The 19,591-nt window shown below is 40.2% G+C and overlaps 1 protein-coding gene across 2 annotated transcripts in view; it reads left to right on the top strand.

The window, feature by feature from the left end:
* The first annotated feature begins 265 nt into the window (after positions 1 to 265).
* The window catches only part of LOC140477943 (embigin-like), a 48,539-nt gene continuing 29,213 nt past the window's right edge, over positions 266 to 19,591 (top strand). Inside the window, exons 1-3 of one of the 2 annotated variants that reach the window (XM_072571641.1) lie at positions 268 to 544; positions 3,357 to 3,443; positions 16,840 to 17,029. In XM_072571641.1, the coding sequence (XP_072427742.1) occupies positions 469 to 544; positions 3,357 to 3,443; positions 16,840 to 17,029 (353 nt within the window). In that variant the 5' untranslated portion in view covers positions 268 to 468. Of the gene's footprint in view, positions 545 to 3,356; positions 3,444 to 16,839; positions 17,030 to 19,591 lie in introns of both variants that reach the window. The other variant, XM_072571642.1, reaches the window with a different exon arrangement.

Here is a 19,591-nt window from a genome sequence, read left to right on the forward strand (position 1 = left end):
CAAGATTTATAAGATAAAAGATCTTGTTGTACTGCCAGTAATAATCTTGTTTTTGTAAAAAAAACTAAATATTTATTCAGACCAACAATACGGCTGTTTGATCAAGAATAAGAATCTGATCTGGGACACTTTTTTGTAACAGCTATGTTCATGAAGTTTAGGTAGATACAGATTTCTGTTGTATCCAATCATGACACTTCCAGTATGACACTTTCTCCCCACTAACTCTTTGTCCAACAAGCCAGTAGGTGTCAGGAACGTAGGTGTTGTTTGAGAGAAGGGTTCCCTCTTGAGGACTGTCGATTGCTTGATGCACACATTGTAACCTTCAGGAGGGTCAGGAGGAGAAAAAGAGGGAGAGGAGGTCCTAGGAGAAGAGATCTCTGAGATTGGGAAATAAAGGTTCCATTAACAGAAGACGACCAGAGGAGATCTCATCCAAAAGAAAAGCCATCATCTTAGTTGGAGATGGCTGGCCTAATAATAAAACAGACTCCTTCCGTTATCTTCTTGCTTGTCTCCTTTTGGGTTCAGGTCGAATCAGGTAAATGCTCCAGACTGTTTGATTTCCAGCCGGGAACCGGGGTTGTGGGCGGTTGTTGTGTTCGATTTGGAACTGGATAATGAATTGATATAAATGCAATTGGAACGACCGGGAGCTGCGTGTGAGCAGCTACGGGTTCCCTTTCGGAAGTTGCGCGGTCCTCCCTGTGTTGTGAGAAATGGTGCATCGCCATGGGTTGGTACGCAGCTGATACACTGCGAACGAATTCACTGGGGGATGGCTGCCGGAGACAGTGCTGCATACACCGTCTTTTCGGCTTCTCTGATGATACCTAGCCATCTCATTGCAGTTTCTCGCCTGCTCCTGACCACAGACACTCATCAAACACGGAAAATTCTAAAACACCTTGGATACAATGCATAGCTGCAAGAATTTGTGTGTGTGTTTTAAGTAAATATCCGGTTTAGGAATCTGGAATATATTTGCTAGGCAAATTTATGTGCAGGATTCACTGTTGTCACTTCGAACAATAATGAGGTTTCCTTGGAGATCTGTTGATGATGTGAGGTGAACATCCGTCAGCTGTGTCTGAGTGGAAAGTTGTTTCTGTGAAATGACATCTATCCTGCATCATGCTGGGTCTGGAAGGTAGGGTTGGAAAGGGATGACTTGAGGAGCTCAGACATGGACTGCTTCTGGGGTTCTAAATGTAGTCTTAATATTCGAAACAAATATACTTCCGGTTAAGATTGCTGTTGCGGACATTCTGGTAGAACGTGTGTGTGGTGAGTGTTTTTTTTTGGGCAGACTGCGTGCTAAGGTTAAAGGGTTACGCTCGGATGCTGCCGGTTGTAGTTTGAATTGAAGCAGGTACTGCAGCACGACATCCGATCTGTTTATGAATTTTTTAATTGGAAGAGGCTGAAACAGGAGAACGATGAACTTTAAGAACAAAATGCTCGCCTCCCCAATCACTTGTCCGACCTCAAGTTATAAAACCTAGGTATATTTTTCAGATACGTTCATTGTCAATGAATTATTTTCCCACTGGCTTATGAGTTCTGTTTGAGCCCAGGAAAGGATGTAGTCATTTAGATATCACATTGCGAAGAATCAGCCCGGAAGTTATTTTAACTTATTAACATTAAAAGGTGACCAATTGTAATTGTATTGTGCACTGCCTTCCAGTTTTTATTACATTAGTGCTTCAAGCTCTTACACAATTTTCTGCACAGGATCTCTGTATTTGATCACTTTTGTTTTATACGTTATCGCATTAACTACATTATTGAATACTCTATTGGCATTCTTGATGACTATTCTGCTTTGGCGCCATATATTGAATGCTGAGTTTCTCACTCACTCATCACCTGTCTTTCCAAACCATTTATATAACTCTATTGACACCTTTAACCAGGGCTTCAAGCTGATTACTTACCTTCAGGAGCTGTGGAAGTTGGCGATTTTTGTTTTAACTTGTCTTCATTTTCTGTAAGTCCTTCCATGTCGCCTCACTCTTCTATATGATCTCCACTCACTTGTAGCCAATTGTGAGTGAACAAGAGGCCAGAATTGAAGGAACAAAGATATCTCGAAAGATTGTGGAGTTGGAGAGGATTAGAGATAGCAAGGGGCAGGATTTAGAGGGATTTGCAAACACAGTTGACAAGCTGACCTCCTGCTTCTTTGACCTTGTGGCAAGCCAAGGGAACAGGACAAGTCCTAGGTAAACTCAAATTTCAGCTTTTACACATGAATACCAAAAAAAGGAGCAACTGCCTTTAATTCAGGGAAACTGGATGAGAGAGAGGAGCAGACAGCAACCAGGGAAAAAAAGTCCCCTTTTAGCCTTCAGGCAGGATGTGGTGGAACTCACTGATATGTCAACCGGATGGAACCTATGGCATTTTAGGTCCATTAGAATATTTGGCTTGGCGTGCCTGGGAATATGAATCACCGGAGTCAGTTAAGGGAAGAGAGCAAGGGAAATGACTTTTGATGGATGTTGGATGTTAAAATTCAATTAATTGAACTGAATTTAAATTGAATTCAGAACAAGCAAACATATTGAACTCTGGATGTGACTTGGCCTGGTTCCTGTAAAGAGTATAATTCTGCAGGAGGTGGAATGTAACAAGCATGATGTGGGACTTCTCATCATGTTAGAAATTTAAGGGAAGATATCTTTTCTGTCATGTACTTAGTAGACAATTTATACACTCATGAAGTTGATGTTGCTTTAACTGTATTTGTTGTTGCTCTTACTGTATTTCTGCTGGTTGGGAAAGCTCTTAGTCAGATGTGTGCAGATTCAACATTCTGTAGGTTTAGGCACTAGAGCAGGAAATCAACAGCATGATGGACAATGAACACAAAATATTGGAATATAAGTAAGAAAAGGCTATGATCAAATGTAGAGTGCTTTAATTGGGCTGCCTTTGGTGATATTACGGACTCATTTACAGCACAGAACGAGGTCATTCAGCCCATCAGGCTCACTCTGGTTCCATGTGAAGGATTCCACTCAGTTAAACTCCCCTGTTTGGATGTGTACAGTTTTGATCAAAACAAAAAGGAAGATGTTTGGAATTAAAGACAGTACAGAGCAACCAAAAGACTAATTCCATAGTGTTCGATGTCTGAGTTTCAGGAAATAATGGAGAAGCTTTAGCTTTTAGGACTTGAAAGGGGACACCCAAGAGAGAAGTCTAATGGAATAAATGTAAGATTATGGATTACAGAAAAAGAAGTTTAAAGTAACCATGCAAGTCCATTTTGCTTTAACAATTGTTTTAGAAGTCAAACTACCATGCAGTGACTTTGTTAAGGTTTATGTGATTTAAATTTCCAGATTATTCTCAATATGCAACTCCAGAACCAAAAACATCCACAGGCGATGGAAACCATTTACCAGTGGTGGAAACTATTCATTTCTCAGGTAATTCCAGGATGAAATTTCTTTCATTAATAATTAAGAATATTTGTCGTGCAAGTCTACTTTACTGCAGCATTTAATTGTACTGTATAGATCATTTAGGTAATTGTCAAAGTTAGCAACCATAAGGAGTATTTTCTTAAATATTCTTTCTTAAACTATAATTGTTTATGATATTGAATTAGATATCAAGTGAAAATTAAAATTCCTTAGCATGCACTAGGTAAGGACTTTATAAAACATAATTATTTAAAAATCACTTTTGTATAGTTTTTAATTCAGGCATCAGTAGTTAGCTGGTGTTATAAATAAAAGTATTTACCGTCAAGATGAAAATATAAAAATTCAAATTTAAACATGAGGATGGAGAATTCCAGACTGAAAAAATGATGGACTGATAAAATTTCTTTGTCCAACTAGGTTAAGGGCTGAATGTTCCAGTCACCTGAAGGTGAGTTTGCACCATAGAAGAGAGATGTCCCCATAAGATTCTGTTGGTGCCATACTGCAGTCTGTCTGCCCACCCCGTCCTGTTTACAATTTAAATGGGCAGTGGGCAAAGCTTCAGGTGGTTCTTTGGCCCTCATGCCAAATAACCTCCAATTAACTGGCCCCTTAAGAGTATCTTTCAATTTTGTAGCTGGAAAGCAGAATCGTGATGGTTTGGAAGCTGGATTGGTTAGCCTATTGAGACCTCAGCTGGGAAAGGATGTGGCTATCTCCTTCACAGGGTTCCTTTCCTGAAGGTAAGTCACCTCAAGGGCCACCCATTCTGGGTGTCTTCCCACTACCCTGTGCACTTTAGCCTTCAGCATCTTTCCACCTCCCAACACTCCCCTTGTGCTTCATATCTTGGTTACATTGAGAAATGATCTGCTCTTCTTCAGGGAGTGATTTGTTGTTTGATAGATCCTCAACCCAATCACATTGATGTAAGGTACATCGAGTATCAAAAGTAGCTTGCTGTCTCCATCCTCCTTTTAGGTTCAGATCTAAGGGGTGTGATCCCCCATAATAATGTGGCAAAGGAAATCCACATAGCAGTCTAACGAGAACAGGCTTTTTTCTTCAATAAGATGTAGTTTATTGAATGTTAGCAAGCAGGTAGAAATTACAATGGGATATAAAGTTGTTACTGATAGAATACTTGTGACTGAGTTAGTAGGTTTATCACCTTCACAATCAAAAGCAATTCTCTCACCCAAGTCAATATGACTTCATGAGATTGAGTGAGAGAATAGGGCCCTCAAAGATCAGCAAGATGGCCTTTGTGTGGAGCCGCGGAAAACGGAGGGATACGAAACGAGTATTTTGCATCAGTGTTTACTGTGGAAAAGAATATGGAAGATCTAGAAAGTAGCGAAATAGATAGTGAAACCTTGCAAGATGTCCATATTACAGAGGAGGAAGTTCTGGATGGCTTGAAATGCATAAAGGTGGATAAATCCCCAGGACCTGATCAAGTGTACCCTAGAACTCTGTGGGAAGCTAGAGAAGTGATTGCTGGGCCTCTTGCTGAGATATTTGTATCATCGATAGTCACAGGTGAGGTGCCAGAAGAATGGAGCTTGGCTAATGTGTTGCCACTCTTTGGGAAGGGTAGTAAGGACAAGCCATGGAACTATAGACCAGTGAGCCTGACGTTGGTGGTGGGTAAGTTGTTGGAGGGAATCCTGAGGGACAGGATGTACATGTATTTGGAAGGGCAAGGGCTGATTAGGGATAGTCAACATGGCTTTGTGCATGGGAAATCCGCCACAAATTCACCTGCACCTCCACACACATCATTTATTGCATCCGCTACACCCGATGTGGCCTCCTCTATATTGGGGAGACAGGCCGCCTACCTGCGGAACATTTCAGAGAACACCTCTGGGACACCCGGACCAACCAACCCAACCATTCCGTGGCTCAACACTTCAACTCCCCATCCCACACCACCAAGGACATGCAGGTCCTTGGACTCCTCCATCGCCAGACCATAGCAACACGACGGTTGGAGGAAGAGTGCCTCATCTTCCGCCTAGGAGCCCTCCAATCACAAGGGATGAACTCAGATTTCTCCAGTTTCCTCATTTCCCCTCCCCCCACCTTGTCTCAGTCCCAACCCTCGATCTCAGCACCACCTTCCTAAGCTGCAATCTTCTTCCTGACCTCTCCGCCCCCACCCCCACTCCGGCCTATCACCCTCACCTTAACCTCCTTCCACCTATCACATTTCCAATGCCCCTCTCTCAAGTCCCTCCTCCCTACCTTTTATCTTAGCCTGCTGGACACACTTTCCTCATTCCTGAAGAAGGGCTCATGCCCGAAACGTCGATTCTCCTGCTCCTTGGATGCTGCCTGACCTGCTGTGCTTTTCCAGCAATACATTTTTAGCTCTGATCTCCAGCATCTGCAGTTTTTTGAAGAAGTAACAAAGAGGATTGATGAGGGCAGAGCAGTAGATGTGATATATATGGACTTCAGTAAGGCGTTCGACAAGGTTCCCCATGGGAGACTAATTAACAAGGTTAGATCTCACGGAATAAAGGGAGATCTAGCCATTTGGATACAGAACTGGCTCAAAGGTAGAAGACAGCAGTGGGGGTGGAGGGTTGTTGTTCAGACTGGATGCCAGTGACCAGTGGAGTGCCACAAGGATCGGTGCTGGGTCCTCTACTTTGTGTCATTTATATAAATGATTTGGATGCTAGCATAAGAGGTACACTTAGCAAGTTTGTAGATGATACTAAACTTGGAGGTGTAGTGGACAGCGAAGAAGGTTACCTCAGATTACAACAGGATCTTGATCAAATGGGCCAAAGTGACAGATGAAGATTAATTTGGATAAATGTGAGGTGCTGCATTTTGGGAAAGCAAATCCTAGCAGAACTTATGCACTTAATGGTAAGGTCCTAGAGAGTGTTGCTGAACAAAGAGACCTTGGAGTGCAGGTTCATAGCTCCTTGAAAGTGGATTCGCAGGCAGATAGGATAGTGAAGAAGGCGCTCGGTATGCTTTCTTTTATTGGTCGTGTATTGGGTACAGGAGTTGGGAGGTCATGTTGAGGCTGTACAGGACATTGGTTAGGCCACTGTTGGAATATTGCATGCAATTCTGGTCTCCTTCCTATCGGAAAGATGTTGCAATACTTGAATGGGATCACAAAAGATTTCCAAGGATGTTGAGCTATAGGGAGAGGCTGAACAGGCTGGGGCTGTTTTTTCCTGGAGCTGAGGGGTGATCTTGTAGATGTTTACAAAATTATGAGGGGCATGAATAGGGTAAATAGACAATGTCTTTTCCCTGGGGTCAGGGAGTCCAGAACTAGAGGGGATAGGTTTAGGGTGAGAGGGGAAAGATATAAAAGGGACCAAAGGGGCAATGTTTTCACGCAGAGGGTGGTACATGTATGGAATGAGTTGCTAGAGGAAGTGGTGGAGGCTGGTACAATTGCAACATTTAAAAGGCATTTGTATGGGTATATGAATAGGAAGGGTTTGGAGGGACATGGGCTGGGTGCTGGCAGGTGGGACTAGATTGAGTTGGGATATCTGGTCAGCATGGACAGGTTGGATCGAAGGGTCTGTTTCCATGCTGTACATCTCTATGACTCTATGAGTGATGCTTAATACACTTAGTATTAAACCCTGTCAAGGCCACACATCTTATATTGTATCTCTCCTATGATGTTTTCCATTATTTATATTTATACATTAATGGATATAATTACACAAGATCTTCCAAAATCACCTTCCAAACCATTACATCTAGAATGACAAGGGCAGCAGATACATGAGAACATCACCACCTTCAAGTTCCCTTCCAAGCCACTCACCACCCTAACTTGGAAATATATCATTGTTCCTTCATTGTCGTGGGGTCAAAACCTGGAATTCCTCCCTGAAAGGCATTGTGGATGAACCCACAGAAAGTGGACTGCAGCGGTTCAAGAAGTCAGCTCGCACCACCATATCAGGGCATCTAAGAATTGGCAATAACTGCTGGCCACAGTTGCGAGATTGGCACCGACATCTCACAAACGAATTAAAACAATACATTTACCACCACCCATTTCCCTTCCTCCCCACCACCCCCAAGTGTCTGTCTTCACAAGTTGAGACAGTCTGATGGTTTCACTTATTTTCAGACATGGAAGATTGGGAGTTCTTTTTACTTGAAGCCCATTCACCTTGATTCTGTTCTTGAGAGTGTGAGGTCTGTAAAGTTCCAGTAAACTGGGAGACCTCTTACCTTGTGAATTTCCTTCACAGAGGATCTCTTTTCTACTGAAGTAGACAATCACTCTGCTCCATTAACTGGTCACCCTTTAATCTCATAAATTTCCTTCCTGTTCAAATGAGAAATTTTTTTTGCAATATCTTCAATCTCTGAGCCAAACAATCTCTTTTGATCATGTTCTGAATTGATCATGCTATCTTGCTGGTGTTTTCCATGGAATTTTATACAGTCCATCTTCAATCTGTATGAGCAAATCCTTATTCTCAAACTGCCAGAAAATTTGTGAAGAAGCATGTGGACACTGAACTTCTACTTGTTGGTTGAGTGGGAATCTTGCGTTTTATCCAGACAACATTTCGGCAATAGTACTGAAGACCTGTGCTGCAGAACTTGCTGCTTCCCTAGCCAAACTGTTCCACTACAGTTACAACACTGGCATCTACTCAACAATGTAAAAAGTTGCGCACGTATGTCCTGTACATAAAAAGCAGGACAAATTCAATCTGGCCAACTATTGCCTCTTCGAGCTTACTCTCCATGTAAGTAAAGTGATGCAAAGTGACATCAATAGTGCTATCAAACAGCACCTGCTGAACAATAACCTGCTCAGTAATGCCTAGTTTGTGTTCCACTAGGGCCACCCAGTTCCTGACCTTATTACAGCTTAGATCAAACATGGACAAAAGACCTGAATTCCAGAAGTGAGGTGAGAGGATAGGCCTTGCCATCAAGACCACATTCAACAGAGTGTGACATCAATGAGCCCGAGCAAAACTGGAATCAATGGGAACAGGAGTTATCTCCATTGGTTGATGTCATATCTGGCACATAGGAAGATGGTTGTGGTTGTTGGAGGTCAGTCATCTCAGCTCCATGACATCTCTGCAGGAATTTCTCAGGGTAATGTCATAGGCCTAACCATCTTTAGCTACTTCGTCAATTACCTTCCCTTCATCATAAGGGGATTTCGCCGATGATTGTGCAATGTTCAACACCATTTGCGACTCCTCAGATACTGAAGCAGTCCATGTTCAAATGCAACAAGATCTGGACAATATTCAATCTTGGGCTGAAAAGTGGCAGGGAACATTTGCACCACACAAATGTCAGGCAATGATAATCTTCAATAAGAGACAATTGGATAGACATTATCTCTTGACATACATGGGGTTACTAATACTGAATTTCCAACTATACACATCCTGAGGTCACCACTGATCAGAAACTCAAGTGGACTTGTCACTTGACCACATTGGCAACAAGACCAGGTCAGAGGCTAAGAATACTGCAGTGAATAACTCATCTCTTAACTCCGCAATTGCTGTCCACCATTCACAAGGTGCAAGTCAGGAGCATGGTAGAATAGTGTCATTGGCCTGGATGAGTGCAGCTCCAACATCACTGTAGAAGCTTGAAACATCCAGGACAAGGCAGCTGCGATATTGGCAGCGCATCTCCACCATAGATCTTCAGTAGGAGCAGTATGTGCTATCTACACAACGCACTACAGAAATTCATCAAAGATTCTTACACAGCACCTTCCAAAACCACAACCATTTCCATCCAGAAAGACAAGGGCAGCAGGTACAGGGGAACACTACCACCTGCACGTTCCTCTCCGAGTCACTCACCATCCTGACTTGGAAGTATACCTCAAATGCTTGAGTGTCACTAGGTCAAAATCCTGGAACTCCTTCCCTGTGGACATTGGGGTCTACCTATAGCCTGGTAGGTAGCATGGGACTGCAGCACTTCAAGATGAAGCTCACCTCCACCTTCTCAAGACCAACTAGGCATGGGCAATAAATTCACCATGAGTCTAGGAAGCCAATGAAATTTTCAACCAGTTGACCCTTGACTATGTATTCACTAGCTGAGATTTCCTTGACCTGCGGCTCCATATCTGACTGTTTCTAGAACAATTATGGAATGACTGGCTGTCTCATGCTGAGCTGTCCATTGACTGTAGCTAGTTTAACTTTCTCTATCATGTGAAGAAGAGTGAAGTGAAGATACGCATTCGTGCTCAAGAGCAGTATCTTCCAAACCCATGACCACTTCTATCTAGAAGGACAAAGGTAAATGATATATGGGATCACCATTACATGAAAGTTCTTCTCCAAACCATTCGCCATCCTAACTTGGAAATATATCCATTCCTGCCATGTCACTTGATAAAAATCTTTGAAGTCCCTCCCTAATAACTTTGTATGTCTGCTTACAGCAAGTGGACTGCAGTGTTTCAAGAATGGTCTTGTTGTTGACCCTACATGCATGGGTTAATAAGCAGGCAATACAGTTTAAAGTAAGGAGCAAGAAGTTTAGAAGAGATTTGAGGAAAATCTTTTCACCCAGAGTGTTGTGAGTGTCTGGAACTTACTGCCTCAAAAGGTAGTGAAGGCAGGAACTCTCAAGAAATTTAAGAACTATTTGGATAATCACTTGAAAATGCTGTAGGCAAGGCAATGGGCCAAGTGCTCGAAATTGGGATGAGAATAGATGGATGTTTGATGACCAGCACTTATATGATAAGTCACAAGGCCTCATTTCATGTTATAAAAACTCTGACTTAATGACTTTGGAGGAACTGAAGTTTGCAAATGGGTGTTTTATGTTTTGTTTCATGATATGAGGATGTCACTGGCTGAGCCAACATTTATTGCCCCTTTGTAATTGCCGAGAGCACAGCCAAGAGTCAACCACAATGCTGTGAGTCTGCAGTCACATCGAGTCCAGAACAAGGTGTGGGTTTGCGATTTCCTTCCCGCAATGGTAGAACTGATTAGGGATATTTGACATGGTTTTGTGCACGGGAAATCACGTCTCACAAACTTGATTGAGTTTTTTGAAGAAGTAACAAAGAGGATTGATGAGGGCAGAGTGGTAGATGTGATCCATATAGACTTCAGTAAGGTGTTCGACAAGGTTCCCTATGGGAGACTGGTTAGCAAGGTTAGGTTCACTTGGAGCTGTGGGGTGGCCAGGGCTTGATGAATCTTTGGCAATACACTTTAACTGAAAATGGAAATATTCTGACCTTTGTGTTTTTCTTTCCTTTTGTGCATATTAAACTTAGATGATCTTTTGTTAAAAGTACATTGTGCAGCATGTTGTGATTATGTTCAAGGACTGATCACCATAAACATGAATTTCTCACTCTTATCAGATAGGTAAGATTTGAACCAGGTAAATGCAGTCCTTCAGCTGGATAACAGTATGTAACCCTTACTTGGATCTCAACTTCATCAGTTTTTTTTTAAAAGCATTGTTGAGTCAGGGGCTTGAACACAGGACCTTCAGATTAACCAGTTGATGCTCTATCAATTCAGGTAACCCAGTGAACAGTGAGCCATTCTTTCAAAGTTTTGGGTTTATATTCAATCCTATGTTTTAATAAGCAGTCAGGACCTAATTCGGGTGGAGTACAATACAGACTAAGAGTGTTGATGTAACAGTGAAATAAGCAATACTTCAAGGTGCCAATGGTGAGAGGTTTTTGTTATTCCAGTCATCAAATAAGGAAAAGTAATTTGTCTATCTTATTCCATTGATTTACAATCAAATCATCAGAAGTCTGTCATTACTTATAAATGTAGTGTTTGTAATGAGGTCAGCCAGCTGAATGTCATAGAATTTGAGTTCCCTGATTGGGGCCTATAATCTGGTCCAACCAGAGACCTCTGGCTGACAGATTAAAAAGGGGAATATTAGACAAACTGATACTCTGATAGCTGACTCTGAAAAGGCAGTACTAGAGATAAGGACTGTTCATGTGTAAATAAAGGGTGACTTGGTAATGGGATAACTCTGTGGAGTTACTTCAATAAATAAAATGTGAAAAGTTAGAAACAAAGGATTATTGAAAAATAAGACTTGGCTTAGGACAAAATGGTTGATGATATTAAAGTAATTTAATGTGACTTCAGAAGTCTCAATGCACAATGGAGTAAGCACTTTGACAGGTTCAAAGTGGACTGGTTGTTCCATTCACATTGCATTATTCATATTTGTACTGTAATTATATGATGATGGGATTGGTAAAACTGTTGAATATATTCAAGTGAAAATCATACATCTGCTTTCTTAATGCTGGTATTAAGTGGACTAATCACTCTGTTGAATAATCAAGTATCACTATCTATGTTCAGTAACAATATTCTTTCTATCTTGTTCCTATCTAACAATGTATGTTATCCATTTAGCAAGATGGTTTATAAGAGTTGGCTGACATTTGTCAGTCTTAATTCTTTTGGTAACAAAGGAAGTTATAGGATACCAAAATCACAGGCAATGCATGCCACCATTGTGATAATAGATGGTAATGAGCCAAAGCTGCTGAATATGCCATGGCTATAAGACATCATCGCCTCTGAGAGTAGAATTCCTTTACTTGTTGAGCAGAAAATCACAGACAATAAGCAAGGAAAAGGACCAACTACTGCCAGGAACCAGTTCAGATGAACATATGTGCTATAATTAGGATAAACTGAGAAAAAAACAAGACCTGTTCAACCATTATATCAGGAATTGATACTTGACTTCCTGAATTTGCAAAACACTAACTTTTCTTTTAGGGAACCACAGTCTACTGCTCATACTAACCAGCTTACAGTTCAATCCTGAAGTTAGAATGGATAATATTTTATCCTGCAATAAATACAATACTTTACTGTGCACTGTGTAGGTATTTAATCAAGTCAATTAGCTCAATGACTGGCTAGCTCATTATCTCCAGTCATGTACCCCAGTTTATCCATATCAAGCTGTTTGCCAGAATGCTGAAGACTTTATAAGCATTACACTGTCAGCAATAAGTATTATAGTAGCTGAAATCTGAACATTCACATCTAATTGTTCAATCCATGTCTTGGTCACTTCTGCATCCGCTTTGACATATTTCTGTTTTCAGTCGTAAAACACAAAGAATAAATTCTATTACTAAATCTTAAAGACTCTGCCTTTAAACTTCCCTTATGCAGTGTTGTTCTTGGATTATCTCCTATGATCTCAAATGGAACTTGCACTGCAAAAGCTGTCAGTGAGATCCTTATGTTTCTCTTTCTTTCTGTACCATGAAGAGTTTGTGGCACCTACATCACACTTTTTGACATGATATTATTTACTAAGCAATACCTCTACCAACTGGTCTCCAACTTTATCTCACTATCAAAATCTTTCTCATCTTGATCGACAACCTACCATCTGTCTTACTTTGTGGCATGTTGTGCTTTCCCTTCTAGGAGATCATTCTTTCCTGCAGTCTCAAAAAGGTATCTATTAGTTTTCCACTGACAATCCAAAGTTTTACTCAAATAAAGCATCAGATTTACATTTAGCTATATGTTTGATGTAGTTATGTATTTTAACTGAGTGACCATAACACAGTTTGAAATTGCCTATTCATTGTCCTGAAGAAGTTAAGAGTTATTTCATTTTATTACCCAATGAAAGGTCATCAGCCTGAAATGTTAACTGTTTCTCTCTCCACTGCTGCTCAGCATTTTCAGAACTCATTTATTTCAACTGTGGTATTTTGTTGATCTGTCATTGCATTTATGTTTGCGTGCATATTTAGAATTTATCTAGTTTTGTTCTCGAAAGAAATGAAGATCTGAAATTTTAATATTCTTAAGTACAATGATTTAAAATTGATAACAGATGATAATGCTGATTGTATAACCTATTCCAAGAGAATCAATCATTGAGGCACTTCAGTAACTATTACACTAATCCACCTGTGAAAGTCAAGGTGGTCCACAGAAATTGTAATTTTCTTCAGGTCCCCCAAAAAAACCAATTCCATAATTGTCAAAGTAAATAATCACCTTAGAGACTCTTTATTTAGTCCAATTAATTTTTTGGTTCTTGCCCTTGGCCTTGATAGTGCTCATGGTTATCAGCTGGCCAGAGTTCTGCTAAGATTTTGTGCGAGTGTGATAGACAGTATTCCTAGGGTTACAGAGAAACCTCTCCAAACATGGTTCCAGGGGAAAGGGGAGAAAGCTACTTGACAATTTTCAATTATTCAGAATGTATGAGTGAAATCTGAGTGGAGCTAGGTTCTGCTTCAAACTCTAACATTGCAGTAAGTAAAAAAATCTCACCTCTGACATTCTGGGGCTGAAGGGCAGTATTTGGATTCTTTAGAAATATGTCTACATTAAATCTGCTTAGATACTCCAAAGAAAACTCTTATTTGAAGCTTACTGATCAAGGAAACGTTCTGTGAGTGGAGAACACAATGTCAGGCCTGGCATTATTCCCTGTGCAATACTCTGGACTTTGTTTAATTCAATACCTTAACTGTGTGAAAAAATATTGAAAACTCCAATGAACTGACTCTACTTGAAAATAGTTTTATTTTACACTCTTCTTTCATTCTGCATTCGTATGGGCCAGGTTTTCTGAAAAGGGGCACTCCCATGTAGATTGCATCTTCACTCCTTTTTTATGAAAATAAAGAGTTCTGCACTTTTAAAAAAATCTCTCCAGTGCAGAAATAGGTCCTTCAGCCCAACAAGTCCACACTGTCCTTTTGAAGAGTAACCCACCCAGACCATTGCCCTACTCTATTATTCTACTCTCACCCCTGACTAATGCACCTAATGTGAACACTATGAGCAATTTAGCATGACCAATTCACCTAACCTGCACATCTTTGGATTGTGGGAGAAAGCCGGAACACCTGGACTTCCCTGTCAAATCCCAAATGTAGCAAACTCTGAAGGAATTACCTAGGAAATTGGAGATTTCACTGGGCAATTCTCCTACCCCTTTGACCCTCTGAATCGCAGTATGGCAAGGGTCAGGCAGGTGATGGAGTGTTTAGGGTATGTCATGGAGGATGAGAGATATTGGGTTCAGCAGGGGGTGCATGCTGAGATGATGTCTGCTCTGGGCTGAGAGGATTGTCGGCTATGGCAGTGGGTCAGAGATGTTCAGGTTTGGTAATGGGACAGGGGATTGTCACACCCTGGTGCAGAGAGGTCTTCAGTGATGAGGAGGGATATTGAGTTATTACTAAGATATGTCAGTGGGGAAAGGGAGTATTGGGGCAGGGAAAGGTGTGGTGTTGGGGTCTAGGAAGTGGGATGGTGGGGAGGTGTTAGGTGTGGTGGCAGGTGAGTGTTAAGTACCAGAAGAGTTGGGGGCATGTATCAGGGATACAGGCAGGGATGCAGAGTTCAGTGGGTAGAGGGGATGTGTTGCAGCAAGTTACGGGAATTTAAGGGGTTTGGGAAAGATGTAGTTGGACACTTGCAAGGGAAGTATGTGAGATTTGACTAGCTACTGAGGAGTTGGGCTTGGTACTTAACAGACTAATGTTTTATAAATAGTTATTTATTTAACTGCAGCAGAAGCCTCCAAATTCTTTGATTTAAATGGAGAGATTCAGAGGGTCAAAGGAGTGGGAGAATTGCCCAGTGAAATCTCCAATTGCCTAGGTAATTCCTTCGGAGTTTGTTACACTCGGGATTTGACAGGGAAGCCCTGTGTATCTCCCATCTATGCTTCAGAAACAATTATCTGGCCACCAGAAAATCTGAGCCTGTATTTTTAAAAGTTGATGTTGTTATCAGTCAGTTTGGTTGGCTGTTTAGGCTGATGGAATCTTTAAAACAAAATATGAAAGTTTACGTCTATCTGAAGTGTATGTTATGGAACAGCACAAGACTACTTTAATCCAGCATCAGATCATACCTGCGTTAATCACTACTCCTTGGATTATGTGCTTTGGAGAGCTACAGAGCAAAGGCACATAGGTTTCAATTCATAAGAGACATAGCAACTGTTAGTGTGGAGGTAGCGCAGGGTCTTTCAATTGGGCTGGCACTTGTCATGAGTGGGGTCCTCCATAAGGACAGCTTGTCCAATCAGGAAAGCTCCCCTAGTTTGCAGGGTTGGGGGGAGGGGGGAAGATAGATGTGAACGCTCTCTGCCACATCAGTGGTTTATTAGAAGACTAAACAAAGTAGAGTTCCAGCAGCAACAGCAACAGAATTCAACTTTCAAAATTTGACCTGCTAGTCCTAAAGAAATGTAACTAAGATTTGAGTGCCTCTGTCAGTGTGTTGCTTTTCTTTCCCTCAGAGGTGAATTTATTGAGGGTAGTGGAGGGTCCAACATCTATCACCAAACCTGGAAGCAGTCCTGACTTAATTTAGTCCTGAGAAAATTAAATCCCTTATTGTCAATGGAAATCCTATAGCCAAAACTCCCGACTCCCCAGGCACATAGAATTGCAGGGCTTTCTTCAAAAGGATGGAAATCTCACCCTCAAGATCTGCCAACTAGTCAAGAGGAGCTTCAAAGGAAAGGGCAAAGGGGTGGCTCATAGTCACCTCCCACCCTCACAGTAAATCTCTCAAATGTCACCTTCTTTAATAAGGTAATGATTGCCTTGAATGAGGATCCTTCCCTACTCAGTCCTAAACAAGCCCCCCAAAATTGTTAATCTCTCCAAGTGTCAAGTCTGCCATCTTATCAGTAATGCATGATGCTGTTATCTGGGTACTAGTTGATCAATTGAGGCCCTCAGTTAGTATCTGGGTTGGAAAAATCCCTGCTCTGCAAGTGTTCCTGCCTTGGTCTTAATCAGGACAAAGGTGGGAAGACCATGGGATCTTCAACTAACACCCTTCGGCCAATTAAATGGCTATCTCACCTCAGAACATGCCCCTGTTGTTTTGAATGGTATGTAATTGGGTACAAAACCTTAGACTCTTGTTGTCTAAATGCCTTTCAAAATGGATTCCAGACCTAATATGGAGGAAAATAAGGAGGTATGCCTTTATGTCACTCAAACTGTTTCCATTATTTTACAACACAAAATCAGTGAGAACCTCATGCTATTGATCTCTGACTTTTCTTGCTTAGCTGTATACTTGGAGGATAAACTTTTCTTGGGCAAAACATTTAAAGAATTAACAATTCCTTTTGAACAGCTCACTGGTGTGTCTCTATAGGTTTTATATATATCACAGTAGTTTCCACTGCTTTGTTTCTACTTAACTTTGAATATGTAGTTTTTTGATTTCTAGAACTTTACAATAGAGCGGCAAGATTTAGACTAAATTCAAGAGAATCCTGAGGAGAAACGGTTGACTAATTTGGTGAATTCTAATTTAAACATCAAAATTAATCTTTTTATTGCCTTTGTGCAACTTTGTTTCAGGATCATCGAGACCAAAGCCAATAACGGTGAACATAACAAAGGTTACAAAAATTGTACTGTCCTGCAATTTGACTCTTCTGACTGCACACAAATCTCCAATAACTGGCATGTGGGAAAAAGATGGAAACAAGATTGACAAAAGAGAATTTGATTTTGACCAGAACACTAGCCACTTGTTTCAAAATTATGAGTAAGTAGTCAAGCTGTAGAACAAAAAACAGCAAATGTTTTAACCAAAAGTCAAAATCTTCATTCAAGTTCAGAGGTTAGGAACTATTAAATGGCATTCCTGCATAGTATTGTGATGTTGGTTTAACAAACAAATTATGATGTTCATTTTTAGATGATAATGCCACTATCAAATGACAAAGTTATGAATATTTTTATGAATATTACAGTATCTCTACCCTCGGGTTTGCTGCTTAGTATACCATTTCATTTTATTGAAATATCAAGGGATGGTTAATTCAAAAGCTGAAAAATGAAAGTATATTGTTGGCCAAAAAAGCAGAAAAGAAATATTGTGATGAAAATCCCAACTATTGGTGTAAGATTTATCATTTGTTATATGTTAACAAATCACAAAAAAAAGGCTTGCTAAATATTGACCAGGACCTACAGCATGCCACTTTATCATTTGGGCATCACAAAGTATCTCACAAGATTCTTATTTTCCTTGATACCAGTTGTCTGTGTCTGAAACCACAAAAGACCTACTGTGCATGAGAGAAAATTATGTGGGACTATTGTCCTTGATTAGTTGGTGTGGAAGTCCATTTCTAGATTACCATGAGGATACATCCTTATCTGTACTGCCTGCATATAATGTGTCACAATATTGGAAGATAATAATGAATTTTGAAAGCAATCTTCTCCAACTTAACTCATCCTTCCAGAAACATTCTAAGACTGCTGATGCCCACCACTCTTCTTCAAATGCTATCACTTCACAGTCTGTGTTTTTTTTAAGTTAAATTATTTCTACTTGCAATGTTTAATATGCTATTAAGAAGAGCATTCCATAAATGGATCACTCTTCATGTGAAGAAGAATTCCCTGATATCAGGTTCAAATTTAACTTATATTGGTTTCAAGATGTATCTTTCTATCTTTATCTCGCAACACCCTTCAAAGTAATATTTTGGTTTAATGTTGTCATGAAATTATGATCAAATTACAATCAACATACAGAAACATGGCTTGGTGGCACCAGCAAAATACATAAAATGATAGGTAGGATTCTCCTGCAAATATTTTCAAATGCAAATATTTCAATTTCCTGCAAATATTTTCAATTTCCTGCAAATGCTCGGTACCCTGAAAATTCCTCAAATCATTGAAATCAGTTAAAAGACTTCAACTGATAAAAGATTCTTGTGAATATTTCTGGAGTGATCTGAAAAAAGTTGTTTTAAATTCAGGCAAATATGGAATAGAGAGCAGAAAGAGCAAGGTGCATGGAGGCACTATATTGGAGTCAAATTCAAATTTGGTGACAGGATTTGATAACCTGGAAAATATCACTGCAGAACTGCTTTATCTTCTTATAATGTGGTGTAATTATTATTTTTACATCATCCATTGGTCAACATTTCAATTCACTTCCTTGGAAGGTTTTTTTCCTTCATTGGATGAAAAAGAGGCATTTATCACAAGCAACTTTTTTACATTATTGTGTTTATTATTTCTTCTCTCGCAGCTAACATTGGCATCCTTTATTGCTGACCCTACTCTTTGGTGTCTTTTGCCTGCTCTAACTGTATAATCCTACCAATGCCCACTTTTAATATACTTGAGGAGCAAGGTTTCTCAGCCCTCTGAGGTAGAGAACTTCAAAGTTTCATGACCATTTGAATAAAAAAAATCCACATCTCATTTTGGAATATCATCCCCTTTATTTATAAATTTTGCCACAGGGTTCTAGACTCCCCAAGCATGGGAAATATCTTAGCTGCATATATTATGTCTATCCCTTTAAGTATTTGTTGATGTCAATGAGATCACATCTCATTCTTCAAGGCTTATAGAGAGTACAGGCCGAATTTGCCCAATCTTTTTTCATAGGACAGTAATTCCACCATCCTGGGAACAAGTTTAGTGTATCTTCATTGCATCCCCTCTCTGGCAATAATGTCTTTCATGAGATAAGGAAACCAAAACTGCACACAGTACACCAGGTGTGTTTCACACTATATACTTGAAGCAAAACTTCACAACTTTTTTTCTCAAGTTCTCTTGTGATAAAGGTAAACATTCCATTAACCTTTTAATTGCTTACTCTACCTGAATTTTAGTGTGAAGTGATTGATTGACAAGGACTCACAAGTCCTTTGTGCACCTACCTCCAAGCATTTCAGAAATACTCTATACAATTGTTCTTCCTCCCGAAGTGAATAATCTCACATTTTTCCACATTATGCACCATCTGCCATGTTCTTATCCAGACACTTATCCTATCTAAGTCTCTCTTGAAACCACTTTATGTCTTTCTCACAGCATATGTTCCTGTTTAACTTTGCAACACAACAATTTGGAAATATTGCATTCGGTCCCCATGTTGAAACTATTTTAATTAAAATTAAAAATTACCCACCAATCACAGACTGCAAATGCAAGAATCATCCATTTATTCATACTGTTTTCTGTCTGTTAGCCAAGCCTTAAGCTAGGCCAGTGCATTTTTTCCTACCCCACCTGCTTAATTTAGCTCACCAGCCTCTTGTGTGGGAACCTATCAAAAACCTTCCGAAAT

Source organism: Chiloscyllium punctatum, chromosome 1 (genome assembly GCF_047496795.1).
Source record: "Chiloscyllium punctatum isolate Juve2018m chromosome 1, sChiPun1.3, whole genome shotgun sequence".
Classification (NCBI taxonomy): Eukaryota; Metazoa; Chordata; class Chondrichthyes; order Orectolobiformes; family Hemiscylliidae; genus Chiloscyllium; species Chiloscyllium punctatum.